The sequence below is a fragment of the Ursus americanus genome, chromosome 2 (genome assembly GCF_024610735.1).
Source record: "Ursus americanus isolate L20-20 chromosome 2, mUrsAme1.1.p, whole genome shotgun sequence".
Lineage (NCBI taxonomy): Eukaryota > Metazoa > Chordata > Mammalia > Carnivora > Ursidae > Ursus > Ursus americanus.
The window spans coordinates 71,444,408-71,461,034 of NC_142128.1; the positions used below are offsets into that span (position 1 = coordinate 71,444,408).

Consider the following 16,627-nt stretch of genomic DNA (forward strand, 5'->3'; position numbering starts at 1 on the left):
GCCAGAATAAATTTTTAAGTGAATCATGCTTTACTTTTGTTTTAAAGGAATTATAGAAATATATTCTAAGTTAAATAAGGAATAGAATAATGGATGAACTAAAATGAAAAGCACGTGATTTTTTTTCAGAAACACCATTATGTACATATTTTCTGTTTAAAATCTAAAGGCCATAGGGATCATATTTTAGCAAAAAATAAGTCCATGGTAAGCATTTTCTTTCATAAATTGACAAAACATATACCAGAGCAAAGATTCTACAAAATCATGGCATTGTAGATTACACTGATTCTTTCTTCTCTTTAGTCTATTAGCTCTTTAACAAATACAGATATTTCTAGGGTGGCTTAATTACAAAATAGGAATCCACATCGACAGTGGTTTGAACACTCCGTATTTCTGTACTTGATTTATAGATTAATATGCAAACTATTTCTTATTTTTTAAATCAAGATTTCAACTTGTATTCCAACTCTTAAAGTGCAAAACCAAAAGAGAAGCTAATTGTAACAGTAATAGCAGAACTTCTGCACTCCTTTATAAAAGTTTTACAAATGCTTAGAGAATGTAACAATCCCTTTATTATTCATCTCATTTGACTTTATAAAGTGATTTCGAATTCATTTTCTATGGCCACCCTATACTTAGAAACGTAAATATTAAAATTTAGCTTAAGAGAAGGCATTCTATTAAGGATAACCAAAAAAAAAATTTTTTTTGGACTCTGAACGTAATGCATTTTTTTTCTTTTGAAAAATTGACTAATTAAGATAGATGAGAAAAATATGTATAGTTAGACTGATGTAAACAGAAAATGTCTTTGGTTTTATAGTGCTCTTGAAAAATAAAATGTGACAAAACTGGCACAAATTTTACATTTGACAACTAAAGATATTTTTATTATTCTTGTTTCCTTGTCTTTGAAGTACTCCTTATGTTGTATCTGACTTGTTCCACTTCCAGAATTTCGAGGTTCTACTTGCCTTTGATCTCCCACTAGCCGTCCTCCATAGTTCTTCCATCATGCCTTCTACCTGCCCTCAACATAAAACCACCTTCTATTCTTAGAACAGGGATAATCTTTGATTTCAAAGGCTCTGGTAATTTTCTGTTTTAGATCACCCTGAAAATATTTTTAATCTCCCTCTGTGTGAGAACCTCTCTCGAACCTGTAGATGGGCCTGTGGGTTCCATTCGTTCAAAAGCTGCCCTGTGGTGTCACAGTTCTGCACATTGAAATGATACTGACTCCTTTTTTTTTTTTAATGCAAAGTTATTTCCATTATTCCAACTTTTATTCTCAAAGTAGGGGGCAGAGAAATAGTGACATTTTCTTGCATAATTGAACCAACACATCTTAAAATGGATTACGTAGGTTTACTAGGCTTTTTATTTCCCTACTTACATACAGCTAGATTTTCTGCATTACCGTAAATTATGCTTTCTGACTTACTACTGATAGTGCCCGCATGCATGATTGTCTATTTTCCACACACTAAGATATTGTTTGCAATAAATGGATTCACTTTCTTTCATTCCCTCCCTCTGCCCCTCACCCTTCTCTTCCTTTCTCTCTCTCACACACGCTATGAAGCAGATGTGCTTAAACTATGGCTTTATATCCTTGTGAAAACGAAGCAGGGCAGGAAGAGAAAGCTGCACAACTTTCTCCTGTGCTGAGCCTTTTCAATACGATTTCATTTTTGAAATCATAGTAAACTACCCAACCATCTGACATGCCCATTTTTCAACTTGAGCAAAATACCGTAATACAACAAATGTCAAGAATAGATTGCTTATTCTTTTGGTTTAACCACAATTCTGTTTTCCTCTGTTCACACTAGTGACCAAGGTTTATCTGAACATTTATTTAATACTCTGAACACTTAGAAACAAAATGTAGAAAGAAAGATAGGCTGAATAGCACAATGCAGGCGAAGCATCTTAGAGCCAGGCACATGGGAGAAGTTTATTATTACTTCCCTTTCTTCACTCCTTATTTCTCAATTTTAGTATTTAAAATTAGAACAAGAAAAATTAAATTTAGCTATTCCCTTTTAGAATACGATAACCAGTAAATTTTATGATAAAATATTGGGAGATAAATTGACAACTTTACTGATTAAAGACAAGTACAAGCTATTAAAGACAAGCATAAGCTAGACTCCATAATGATTTGTATATGTATACTTAAGTTAAATGGGATCACATTTATAAATTTTTGAGAATAGTGTCTGGCACATGGTAGCACTATTTATCTTACTAAATATCTATCTATCTATCTATCTATCTATCTATCTATCTATCTCTATCTATCTATATTCCCAAAAGGACAAATTCCTATTTGTGAGCTGTATAATTATGAAGGCTATTCGGTCCTACCTAATATAAGCCTAAGTAATAACCAATTATTTTTCAAATTCTTCAAAGAAATGAAAGATTTAAAATTTGATTTAGAAATAAGCCTTTTATGTAACCAATTAATGTTCAACAAACCTCCTAAAATGTCCATGTATTAGCTTAAATAGTATTTTTAAAGATTTTTATCAATATGCATCAAAACAAAATATACCACACAAGTGATTCAACATAGCATTACCTTTTCAAGACATTTTCAATTAAATTTCTAATTCATTAGTCTCTCAATATATTTTACATAGATTTTATTAAAATATTATTTTAAGTCATACTCTTTTTTCAAATAGCTAAACTAGCAAGGGAGATATATATTATACATGTGTATATATACACACACATATACATATATATTTAATTCTTATAAATATTTTTACAAATTATTTTCATACTTTTGTGCCAGTATTAAAGTTAAATAGGGATATTTGACAATAATTAGTATGTTTACAATCACTGTTCAATCAAGCTTTCAAGAGACATGAATTTGGACTCTTATGTGAAATTAACTGGATTCTCATTATATGCCAGCAAGCATGCTAAGCCCCATAAATCATCAGCTCTTTTTCTCAACATCCAAAGCAAAATATTTTTTTTCCTTTTCCACTTTGGCTACCGCTTCTCACTTTTTCTTTTCCTAGTCCCTCTTATCAACCACTCCAAATATGAAGTGTCCCGGGGCTCAGAATTAGGTCCTCAGTCCCTTGGCTTTAAATTCCATCTGTATACAGTGACTTCCAAATGTATGGCTCTAATCTAGTCCTAATGAGCCCCACACTCTAAACTCCAATTGATTTTTAAATATCTCTAGTTGGATGTCTACTGAGAATTCAAACATTAATATGGATAAAGCAGAACCCTTGATTGCCTACCCCAACTGGGGTGTTTCTCATCCTATTTGCTCATGAGGAAAAAATGAATCGTTCTGTATAACTTCCTACTTTTCTTCCACACAGCAACTTCTCTTGATTCTATATACATTTGTCCTTTCCTTCCACCTCCACTGCCAACACCTAGTCCAGATACCACCTCCTTTCTCTTTCCACCAATCCAACAGGCTCCTAACTGGTCTCCAGGTCTTAACTCACTTCCAATATATTCTCACAGTAGCCAGAGTAGTCTCCTTAACATGGAAATAAGATTAGCTCATTCTCTGCTTAAAACTTCCAAATAGCTTCTTCTCTTTACACTTAAGGTAAAAATCCAAATTCTTTCTATTTCCAATAAGGCCCTATTGGACCTCCCCCTTCTATGTATCTCTCCAGCTTTACCACAAACCACTCAGGCTTTACCCACCATACTGCAAGCACTTGACCTCCTTTCCTTGCTTTGAACCCACCAAGTTTTTGCTTTTTCTGAGGAACCTTTGCACCTGCCAGTTCTTCTTTACAAAAATCTTTACACTCTCGTCAGCCAATGTTAGCAGCCTAATCATGCTACTTCTAAGAGGCTTTCTTTGATCATTGTCTAAAGGGCCAGTCACTCCCCAATTTGGCCTGTCTCTATCATGTCACACTGTTTTATTTCACAGCACTTATCAATACCTGAAATTTTCTCAGTTATTTATTTGATTTCATTATCTCTGTTACTAAGATGTAAGCTTCATGAAAGTTGGTAACTTTTCTGTTTTATTTACCACTGTGTCAGCACTTAGAGTAGTTCTTAGCACATAATAGGGGTTCTATTTTAAAAATGGCTAAGTCACTGAGTAAATTACCTCATTTAATAGCTACTGCTATTATTTTCATTGTACAGCTAAGAAAACTGAGGATTTAAAAGGTAATGTTTCTAATTGGAAAGCTCAGAACGGAATCCAGGCAACATTTCAAAGACTGATTTCTTAAGCACATTAAAAGTTGGAGCTTGTTTGAATCCAATATTTCTAGTATTAGCTCTTTAAATTATTTTCATCAGCAACCTGTCCCTTTTCTTTTATTTATCTGCTTCCCACATATCATCACTCCCTCTCACAATCAATGCTCTGAACTGATATCTTCTGCTTAATTTATTTTTTCTTAGCTACTATGTATCTTGAACATACCTAAAGCTTCCATCAGTAAATTCAGAAAATAAAAACACGGTCACTAAAAAAATAGAAAGACTTAGGACTTATTAAGCATAAGTTAAAAATCTTGGTTTAGAAACCAAAAAAGGGATTTGGAAACCCGAGTCTAAGAATTCAAAGTAGAATATTGACCTAAGTTTTATCACAGTAACCAAACAATAAACATATTTTTTATTCTTTACTCTCCCTTGAGTTTTAGCCAACCTGTCCCTGGAGTGGAAAACTATAAGATAGCTCTACCAGATTCATTTAATATGCCTCTTGGATAACTATAAAAAGCTTATCTGGTGTCTACACTTCCTGGAATAAGATGAGAGCCTCATGTGTTTTCCATGATCAAAGTGTTTAACAAAGGTCAAGTTACTTCCCTTGCACTTCAAAAACAAAACAAAAAAAAAAATCTAGATACTTTGGTAAATTATTCAATGGCTTTCACTTTATGTAATATCAAAAACGAATTCGGTTGGGGAAAATCCATTCTTTCCATCATATCACTCACCTCCAGAGAGACTCAGCGGTGTACCTTTGTAAGCTCCATTTCAAGATGGTGGCAACATTACTTTTGCATTATTAATGCAGCATCAATATTTGTGTTAATACAAATTAATCAAAGATGTCTTTTGTTTTTTTATAAGAGACAAAATTTTAGGTGACTTAGATTTTGCTACAGATATGGAAGTGGCTGGGTGCCCAGGGTTTCACCTATGTAGCTAAATAAGCTGCATGGGGCTGAAATGTATGTTTCACACAAGTGACCTCTGAGACACTACCAACCACCCTTCAGTCTTGCTGTGCTTTGCCTACCATCATGTCCTCAATTACCTGGTTGCTAGGCTAGCCATTAAAAAGGCTGAATAATCCAGTCAAGAAAGAATGGACTGAGAATCAGACCAATCCACGATGAAATATCAGCCTTTATTAGCCAATGATCTTGGAAAATTGCTATGAAAGATCACCAGAAAAATTTAAGGATTTGTTTGCATGCTGTGTATGTGTGTATGTTTTAACATGTCTCTCCAAATAAAGCTTTTATTTTCAGCTTAAATCACAAAACAAACAAACCAAAGAGAATTGGGACTTTTGGCTAGGTCCTCTTTGTTTCTACCACCTTTATTTATTAAATATCTAATAATAATCTACACAACTCAGTGGCAGCTTCAGAACTTCTGTAACAGAAAGCCTACAGAAGAAATCTAGTTGGAACAGATGCCTAGATGTTGTCTGGCAAGAACAGAGTTTTTACTAAAATAGGGCATTATATGTAGATTTTAAAATAATAATTTTTTAATTTTTAATTTATAAAAGATTGAGAACACAGCTAATTATCTGTTGCAAGGCTTATTATTACTTTGAGGAGAGAGCTTATGGAGAATCTGGAAGATTTAAAACCCCATCTCCAAGCAGCCACTGCCACAATGGGAGTATCATCTTCCCGAGGTTAGGCATAGACAATGGTATTCCCAGCTGAAGGTACAGGGAAAACACTCATAAAATATTTGTTCATGAAACAAATTAATGAGTGAATAAGCAAACAGATTTAGCTAGACTGGTGAAATAAAATATTCAGAAAGTTTTTAGTGATGGGTTTTGAGAATCTGTGAGATTTTTATTTTCCTATTTATTCATTTCTCTGTTTCTCAAGTTGCCTAGAATAATCATGTTTACTGAGAAAAAAATGGGATGTGCAATTTTACACACAGCACATAATCAAAAGAGAAACAGAAGACAAGAGGGAAAGAAAAAGTGTGAGCAAGGATTTTAGGCAATTTTTTCTTCCATCTATTTCCTGAACTTTTCTATCATGTAGAAACTTTACCATAAATAATTCACTAGAATAACAACAACAAAAGGACAGATTTAAAATTGTTTTCATGAGTTGTTAAGTACTTTCTACGTACAAGGTTAGATTATACTGACAACTACCCATTCATTCAACGAACAAGTTCCAAGGACCTGCCGGCACTCACTGATAAATAAGCAGAGACCCAGTGACGAGCTACACAAGCTCAGCACGTACTATGGGAGACAGGCAAATAAAGAGATCTCCAAGACGCTTACTCGTGGGGTCCTCACAGCAGACGAACATCTGCCCAGGTGTGAAAGGACTGGAAGAGCAGGGGACATGAAGGAGGGCTGCCCAGAGGAAGCGACCTTTGAACTAAAGTTTGAAGGGCAATTATAATTTGCCCAGTTCAAAAAAAATATGTGGAGGGAAGAAGAAACAGCCTGGCCAACAGTCTGGAGACAAGAAAACATTGTATTTTTAGGAAAATGCAAGTTACAACAGGAATATACAGTTGACCCTTGAATAACACTGGTTTGAACTGTGCAGGTCTACTTCCGATGCGGACTTTTTCTGATAAATACAGTACAGCACTACAGATGTTTTTCTTTTTCTTCCTTATGATTTTCTTAACATTTCTTTCCTCGAGCTTACTTTATCATAAGAATACAGTATATAATACATATGACATAGAAAATATGCATTAATCAACTTTTTATGTTATCTGTTAAGTCTTATGGTCAATAGTAGACTATTAGTAGTTAAATTCTGGGGGAATCAAAAGTTATACATAGACTTTTGGTTGTGTAGGGCATCAGTCTCCCTAACCCCTGTTGTTTAAGGGTCAACTGTATATTTCATGTCACAAAGTTACAGATAAAGCTAGAAAAATCTGATGGGATTAAATTAAGGCTGTGTACTCCACACTAATAGCTTTATTTTTCCTAAATGCAGAGACAAAAGTGGATAATTTGACACCTTATTTTGATTTCACCCACTGATGTATACTGAAAACATTAAATTTATCATCTGGATTTTTTTTCCCTAATTTTTGTTGTACCAATTAGTAAGAAGTTGGCATAAGGTGTGTAAGCTAATAAGAAGAATGCCACACAAATGAATGAGAGCTAAAATGCAATTCTAGACTATACAGCAGTCTTGTAAGTATTTCTAAAGTTTCCACTGGCTAGAAAAACAATCAAAATCCTTAAAATCTCAAAATGGATCTTGCTGAAAGAATTTCAATCACACAATGACTGTTAATGATAGCTATATCAGCACAACATAAATTTGAAAATGTCTACTATTGCCCAATTTAAAATTGGACAGAAGTAAATAATCACATTAGATCAATTACATTTTGTGTAATACTGAAATGTAAAAAAAAAAAAAGAAGAAGAAAAAGAAAAAGAACGAGATAAGTAATGGCTCAAACTGCACGGAAGTAATGTTGTTTCTGGCTAAGTAGAAGAATTAAAGCCTTTTTGAGAAATTTAGATCTGTATTATTTGAAAAAAAATTCACTTAGAAATATAATAACAATAAAGGAAAATTCCCAGAGGCATAAGTCTATAGTCAGTAAAACTGGATGTGGATTAAAAAATTGATTCATGAATTTAATAGTAATTATAAAAATTGAATGAAAAGTAATGCTATTGAACATTAGTTCAGTAAAATTGTTTTAATGAAAAAATTGGTAATGATTTAATCAAGCTATATAAAAAATACTCAGGGAATTAACTTGGCTTAATAGAGTTTTGTTTTCTGTGAGAGCTGTTCTCAAGGAAAACTCCTAAATGTAGGTATATTCTAATGAAATGTTTATTTTCTTAAACATCCTTGGGATCAAAATCATGGGATCAGTAAATTCTCTATCCAATAGGGAGCCACTGAAGGAAAGATGTACAAAGGCGAGTTTTGCCTTTTACAGAGATTATCCTAGTAGAGGTAGGTAGGAACACACTAGGGACTGAAGGGAGGCAAGATTGCAGGCTATTACGATAAGAAAGGATAAGAATCTCTAACAAAGAGTTGGATTTACAAGCTATTTAAGAGGTAGAATCCAGAGTAGCCTGAAAAATCCCTAAAACAGGGGATGCAGAGTTAAAAGAATCCAAAGTTCTCTAAGGATTTATTCCTTTACCACATAGCCTTAAACTGTATCTCCTCCGAGTCTCTTAAAGGAAGAGATGTGATTTGGAATCGTGTGTCAACGATAAAGAGCTACGTGCTGTGATTTTACGGGATCACATAAATACAATATATAAATTGGCAGGATATCTCATAGTTTTCAAAGCATTTTCACAAATATTCTCACCACTTTTTTTTTTTTTTTTTTTTGACAGAGAGAGACAGCCAGGGAAAGAGGGAACACAAGCAGGGGGAGTGGGAGAGGAAGAAGCAGGCTCCCAGTGGAGGAGCCTGATGTGGGGCTCGATCCCAGAATGCCAGGATCACGCCCTGAGCCAAAGGCAGACGACTGAGCCACCCAGGCGCCCCACAAATATTCTCATTTTTAATGCTTACAGCACTTTATAGATGAGGACACTGTGTATTGAAAATGGAAAGTGATTTGAATTGAGGTCATATAATTCATAGAATTAGATTTTTAAAATGCTTCTCGATCCAAATGCCATCTCCAACACAGAATGGCACCTGACTCATTTCCTATGATGCTTAGTATTTCTTTTACCAGTGAACAAGTTACTGTTTTTTTTTTTTCTTTAAGTGGAGATATTTAAAATATGGTGACCACACTTCATGGCCATGATATTGTCCCTTTGCTATCATCGCTTAACTTCATAATTATTTATATAGGACTCTAATCTATTTTCATGACTACCAGGACAACTTATTATTACTGATATTTACAAGGCAGAGTTTCTTCTTGCATATCAGTGCATTTTGTTAAGTTTGCTAGAGTAACGTTCATGTTCTAGTACAGTGATGCTGAGTTGCCCTTTCCTCTGGATTTGTGCTCCAGTGTTAGCAGATCAGCTTTTTGGAGGGCTGATGATTTCCCCTCAGCTGTTCACATTTCGGTTGGAAGTAGTTTTTTTTAAATATATGAATGGCAATAATTTTCATTGGAATATCATTGCATGTAGTTATGATTTTATCACACATGCAGTATATATAGGAGAAAATGAAGTTTTAGTAAAATAACTTTTTCGTTTCAGGTATCTGGGGCTCATTTTTAGTAGGAAATAAATGTTTCATCTTTAAACGTGTATATATATAGCTAAGCACCATGGAAGATGTGAAAGTTGTTTGAGCAGATCTTCAGTAAAGAGTCTAATGAAAACATTGAAAATCTTGCTGATTATCTTTTCAGAGGTCAATCAGTTGAAGACATGAATGCACATGGAAGGTTTTATGTATTTCACTGACATCGACTTTATATGTATTTATGCCAAAGTTTTGTTTCTTTCTTTATCTTTTCTTGTTTTTGTTATTATTCCTGAACACACAATACTTTGCTTACAGTAGCCATGCCCCAGACTCTCGACAGACTGAAATTGAAGTAGCACCTTGACATAGAAAAATGAATGCATATTAAAAATTGTAAGCAATGATTAGATATTTTCTCATCTAAATATTGGTTATGGCCATGCACACAAAAAATGTCTATATATTTCAGTATCATGTAGAAATAGATATCACATCATATGGCTAAATGAACTACTTGCAATATTTCATTTTTTTCTTCATCCTTCCCTACAGAGTATTATCTTTACGTGTATAAAAGTCATAGCACTAATCCTTTAGTGATAGGCACATAGTATGGCGTGAGGTATCTAATACTGACACAGCTATTTAGACTAGACTGAAATTAAGTTTAAAGTAAGATTAAATTCAATTTTCATCCCAATTTTCTCCTGTGTAAAGATTGCCATAAATTTATAAGATTACTGAAAAAATCAAAGGTGTTCGGTGATGACAAATTTCTTTCTCTGCACCAAGGTGACTTACATGTACATGACCTGTACAGAAAACCTTGTGTGTGTTAACACTGTGCTTCCACCAACAAGTCTAATCAGCCTAACTATAAATCTCTGCTTTTTACCTACTCAAACTGAAATTCATTATCACAATATCTAGTAAGAAATGATGCCCAGGCTCCCAACAAACTTTCTGTGTGCACAGAATGCAATTTATAGAGTGAGCCCTGAAAATAGTCCCACGACACTACCAGTGTCGAGGGCTGTACTTGCAAGGACTGGACCTGACTCCATGAGTTTTGTCCCCATGTTAGATGAGTATCTCCTCCCTCGCCTGATTCCTTACTTTTCTTCCTAGGGTCATCTGTATCTGAAGAACAAAACTAACCCACCAAATGAAATGCCATTAGCAAAAATGTCCAAGAAAAATTTAGGAATAACATTCTTGAACTATGGATTTTTAAGAAATTAGGAAGGTCTTCCAGATAAGAGGGAGAATAGGGAGATGAAAGAAGAAAATAGCAAGATAATAATAATAATAATAATAATAATAATAATAATAATAATAAATTAAATTTTTAAAAAGGGAAAACCTATGAAGATTCAGATCCAAAATTATTTTATTTAATCTTGATGACATTGTCTAACTCCCGCTATCCTTCTACTTTGCCTCTGGCTAATTTTTTCATCTCATGTTTCTCTCTTGCTCTGTCCTCTATTTCTGAAATTTTTTGTATTCTTCCTCTTTCTCCTTCATTATTATAATCTTCAGTTTTGTCAAAAAACACCCATTACTTTTTTAGTGTCTGGTAAGAATTGAGGTTCAGATGATACAGAAAAGGCATAAGACATCATTTGTGTGTGCACACAGGTTATAATGGAAGTAAGTGCACTGATTGGTAAATAATAATACTAAATCCACCACCAGCAACTAATTGAAATAGTATGTGAAAAATGCCACGGAAAGGTGGCAAAAAGTGTACAGTTTCAGTGGAGATATTTTGTGGCATGAGTGACAGAAGAAAACATTCAAGAGGAAATAGAACTTGCACAGAGCCTTCGAGGTCCTGAGGAAGTGTAGCCAAGCAGAATGTTGAAACTGCCTCTTGTGGGTTAATGAATCATACAAGAAAAAAGAAAAAACACTCTCTGCCCCCCTGCCCAGCTCCAGGCACAGCTCCTAGCTCATTGGTGAACTCAGTGGCTCTGGCAAGGAGTACACCAAAGGCAATGAGAAGAGATCAGAGAGGTTTTTTTCTTCTTTTTATTTTATATTTTTAAGGTGTAGAGTATAGAAAGAAATGGATGAGACTGCAGATAGATTAAGAAACTATAATAATATTCCAGGTAAAAAATGATAAAGGCATGAATTAAGGTGATGTCAATGGAGATGAAGAAGCGGGAAAAAGTTTTACAGGTTATTAAAAAGTAAAATTATAAGACTTGAGGAACATTTAAATATATTTCAGATTTTTTTCTTTTCCTTTTTTTTGTTTTTTTCACCTCGAGGAATGAGTCTGCAGATGGGAAATCAGGATCATCAATACATAGCAGGTAATGATAGGAACTCTGAGCAGAGAAAACAAGAAAAGAACTGGCCAACGATTAAAGCCCCTAAAACTCCAATATTTAAAAGTAGATAAATATGAAGAACCAAAAGATAGAAAAGTATGTATGTGTGTTTGTGTGTTTTATATAATTCACACATAAACACTAGAATATATATATGTGTGTATCAGTATATGTATATTTATACAGAGAGTGTAGAAATACCTATATTCCTATACTAGTTAATTGTCACTGGTGAAAGGATATCAAGTAGCCCAGAACAGAGAACAGAACTAGCTCAACCCAGCCACTCTGCCCCTCTACTTAATTATATAGAACAGGAGAGGAAAAGGAAAGACACACTCCTAAGTCCACCTTACCCTTTCTCAAACAAAATACATTTCAAAATCTAGCAATGATAAGGATCACAGGCGAATTTTTAGAAAAGTACTTGTAAAATTTTCGTAGAGAATGATGTTCATACCCACAAATCTCTAAATCGTGGAGTATTTAAAACTTAATAAGACCCTTATGAAATTCAGTTCATAATTTGTATTAAAAGCCTGAGATGTGCAAGGCATAATATATGTTTGTAACATGAACTATTTCTTTTAATACAGCTGGGAAAATGGAGAGTTATGACCAGGATATGAATCCAAACCGTTATGACTCATAACTCACATAATATAACTCATATACTCTAGCTGGTATGTTATAGACTGATAGATTTGCCTAACTTGACACCTTTTTTAGAGTCAGAGAACACTCATCTCTACCTGCATTCGCAAAACTATCATTGTCCCCTAAAATTATTTAGAAATGTTCAACAAAGTTTTCCGGTTATCATGGCAAAGAGTTACAGAGCAAAGAGGTCACAAACTTTTGCGTAAAACTCAACCCAGCACTGTTGCCATGGCAGTTTAAGTTTGCCTTGCCTGTATGTGTATTTTAGGTATTGAATAACACATCTGAACTGTGCATATATTTATCCATTAATTGATGTCTCTCTACATTTGGCTCTGGTTTTTTATTCCTGTAGAGTACACAATATAAATTTGATGCCCAAAAGCCTAATGCTTCCTGTGATCACTAAACTCAATTGTAATACATTAAAATCAGCATACAATCAAACTCATCTGTTGCTAATAAAGAAAAATATATAATTTAGAACATTAATAACTTCCCAAATCATACACTGAATCACAAAATGTTTCTCAGAACTTAAAAGGATGATAAGTAAGATTTGCAGACACAGGTGATTATATTTATATATTAAATAAGATTTGCAGACACACATGATTAGATTCTTCTAGGGTTTTTTTCAAAAATAAGTATAAATTTCAGGAAGACTATCAATGCCTTTTAGAAAGATTATTGTTCTCAATATTTATGTAAGCAATTGAAGAAAAACTTGATCTTTCAAAATAAATCTATGTGTATCTATCCACTTATTTAAGAACAAATTGTTCAGCACAATTGATTTAAAGGTTTTCTGGATAATTTTATACTCTCTTATTTTGATAAAAAATTGAAAGATATTTCTTTTGGTAAAAATCCTTAATAGAGTGGGTTGAAATTTTTGTGGTGATTTGCTCTGTGTCCTACAAATATTTCAGTGTCTCTTTGTGCTCATTTAGAAATGCTTTGCAACAGTTCTTGAGTGGGAATTTTAATGAATATTCACTCTGATTTAGGATAATGTACATATTATCACCCGGTTAAAATCATTATTCATTATAATTTGGTTTTGGTTATGAAAGCTAACTTTACAGGGAAGGTAACTTAATAAACATTTTCCGTACTAAGACAAAATGCTGTATCTATCTAAAAATATTTAACCCATCTTTGCAGTTAAAAATGAAACAGTATCTTACACTGCTTTCCATTCCTTGGTTACACAAAATAGCAACTGACAATGTAACAAGTTGGAGAGGTAGCTACCCCTTGCCTTTTAGAGGAAAGAAGAGTGGTGGAAAGCCAAAAACAGATTTCAAAATCAATTCCAGTAAGCGAAACTTTTAAAAAGCATTTTCCCCTTTTTTTAAAGCTTATTTAGAATTTCTACAAAAATGCCATTTTCAATGTTCTTTCCATAATGAAGTACAGCTTTTAGATACTACAATTGAAGGAGTAATATTAAATATCGATTTATTAGTTACATTTAACAATCAACGGAAATGCAGTCATGACCCAAACCGAAACTATTCAAGAATTGTCCATTAAATAGATAATAAATATACCAAGATCTTCAGTTTAAATGAGTACTTGAGATTCCCCATTAACATTTTCCTATAGAATACAGCATTTGTATGACTCTTAAGAGTTTAAATATTTTTTGTCTCATCAAAATTCTAGTATTTACCCATCACCCAGGAAGGGCGGTGGCCCCGTAAAAATTTCCGAAGCAAATAATCATTAAAATGGTTAGGAAGAAACCAAAAACTTGTTTTAAGACACATTCTGTGCTAAGAATATGCGTAAAATTAGTATTTTTTAAATACCCAAATGTATTATTTCAAACTATCATATAGCTAACTATTCAATAAAAATATTTCAAAATTTGAGGAAGCAAACTCCAGTTCAAAAAGAAAGAGTAGCTTACGGACAACCAAAGCCACATTATGACTTTTAAGAAATCATTTTTTATTGAAAGGCTGAAAATTCACTTACTTTGTCATTAGGATTTCTTTAGACTTTCATAAACTTATGTTCACATATTTGAGGGTTAAGTAACAACATTGCTTTTGTAATATCCTTGAACAGTTTGTAAACAAAGATACGGATAGACAGCGTTTCTTTTAAATTGTGATATTTTCCCAAAACATTTATGCCTTTTTGAACAGTAACAATGTATTCTGTCACGTAGCAAGACTTGTCTCTCTGAGCTACAAAAACCTTGACCATTTTATACTGAGCTTCCTCATTTCCAATCACCAACTCTTAACTTATTTTTATGTCTATTTCCAACCCATGTCCCTCCACAAGGAAAAAAAAATAACTAAGGATATATTAATATATTTGTACTTACCTGTAACAAACACTCCTGTATCCAGAAAGGCAAAGCCAAATGCCAAAAGTTTAAGCCACAAATACATGGTCATATCTGGAAATCGGCCGTATTCCTATGAAACAGCATGCGTCCTTCTGAAAGGCAAAATAATAGTTATCTCTGCAAAAGGTTTTCTTTGTGAAACTGAGTCAAAAATAAAAGAAATGAATGCATACTCTTTGCTGTTGTCTTATCAGACAGGGAGCAATTTCCTCCTCTGCTACCCTAAGAACAAACCACTTTGCTAGCTGCACAAACTGCTAGGTAGTGATGTCAGATTCGGTTTTACTAACTTCTTCAAAAATACTGTCAAAAATCCTCTTTGCAGGAAGTCAAGAAAGTTGTTCAAAGTCAGTGCAAAAGCATCTTACTTCCTTAATTCAAGTAATTAGACCAAGTTAGTAGGCCTTTTAAAAGATTTTTTCCTTCAAGGAAGATGTTTTTTAAGTCTCAAAAAAAAAAAAAAAAAACTCCCTTACAGTATTCATTACAATTTAAAAAAAACACATCCGCACCCCAAAATAATCAGTAATTCTCTTACCCAAGAGATGATAAAACAGATTCAGGGTGGATATACCAAAATGAGGTTGGCAAGATGACACACTGATTGAATTAGTAGAAAATACCTGTATTTGACTCAAAATGACCAAGTGAACAAATAAACACCTATCTGGTTATTTTTTGCAGCCAATATCATTTATGAGGAAGACATTCAAACCCCACCAATAGAAGGGTGTTAGCAGTCAGACCTATTTTCTATGCAAAAGCACTCTCAGAAAGCTTACCAGCTTTGCGCCAAATCTTTCACGGATACCGTCGTGGGGCTAGCAATGGAATCAGAAAGTCATGTCTACAGGAGCAAATCCTGCTTCAAAAAAAGGAAGCTTCTGTGACTTGAGAGGTCTCTAATGCTGTTGATGAGGGTAAGAAGAGCAATGAAATTGAGAGCTGGGGTTTTTATTGTTGTTTTTACAAAAGCTACCCCTTTTTCCCCCCTCAGCTATACACTCCCAATCTTTTTGATTACAAGACAGCAAATTAATATACAGCACTCTTCATGATTCTGATGGTGTTCTTAGCAAGTCCATTGATTAGGAAAATGCATCCTGGCAAAAAGCCACTATTAATTCAGTAACACAATTAAATATATTGGTATCATTATCACAATATCCGATTCATTTAAAATGAATAATGCACATGTGCACAGGCACTATGATTTGAGCCACATACGATACTTAAGGGACTTAGAGACAAACAGAACCTTTGCAGTAACTCTACAATCCTTGGTTAGAAAGCACTATGGAAGGTTTGTTGTGCTTCGGTGAATAGATCTTTTCATATTTATGAACTCATTGTTTTACTGTCACTGGCTACTGGGAACTGCAGAGCCAAATTTGCACACCTCCCCTTTGAGCAAATGAAAATAATCCCACATCTGAAATTCTGAATAAAAACATGATCATGAGACTTTTGGTATGATTTTGATTTTATTTTGATTATTACCATAACTAACGTACTGGGCTGTTGCTACATCCAGGAATATGTTAGGATTTTAATTGAGTCATCTACTTTGTACAACAGTGCTTGAGACAAATAATGTTATTATTCCCCATTTTACCCACATAGTTCAGGGTGTTTAGGTGTATGTCCAAATTCTCACAGCTAAGAAGTAGACAAGTTATGTTTTGAACCCTCTCTAAGTTTCATGTTACTTTCCTTTCTTGCTTTACTAACCTTCTTCATTTTTCTCACTTCTTTCCCTGACCTTTTTTACTATATATTTTTAAAATTTTTAATCTCTAAAAGATAGAACATTGATTCCATAAAAA

General features: G+C 33.7%; 1 protein-coding gene across 8 annotated transcripts in view; it reads right to left on the reverse strand.

Moving 5' to 3' along the window:
- The window catches only part of PTPRC (protein tyrosine phosphatase receptor type C), a 120,575-nt gene extending 105,140 nt beyond the window's left edge, over positions 1-15,435 (reverse strand). For 5 of the 8 annotated variants that reach the window (XM_045787728.2, XM_045787727.2, XM_045787724.2 and 2 more), the window contains exons 1-2: positions 14,975-15,115; positions 14,778-14,893 (exon numbers count right to left, since the gene is read on the reverse strand). In XM_045787728.2, coding sequence (XP_045643684.2) covers positions 14,778-14,850 — 73 coding nt within the window. In that variant the 5' untranslated portion in view covers positions 14,851-14,893; positions 14,975-15,115. Of the gene's footprint in view, positions 1-14,777; positions 14,894-14,974; positions 15,116-15,339 lie in introns of those variants that run through there. The other 3 variants (XM_045787730.2, XM_045787729.2, XM_087857460.1) reach the window with 2 other exon arrangements.
- Between the last annotated feature and the right edge of the window lie 1,192 nt (positions 15,436-16,627).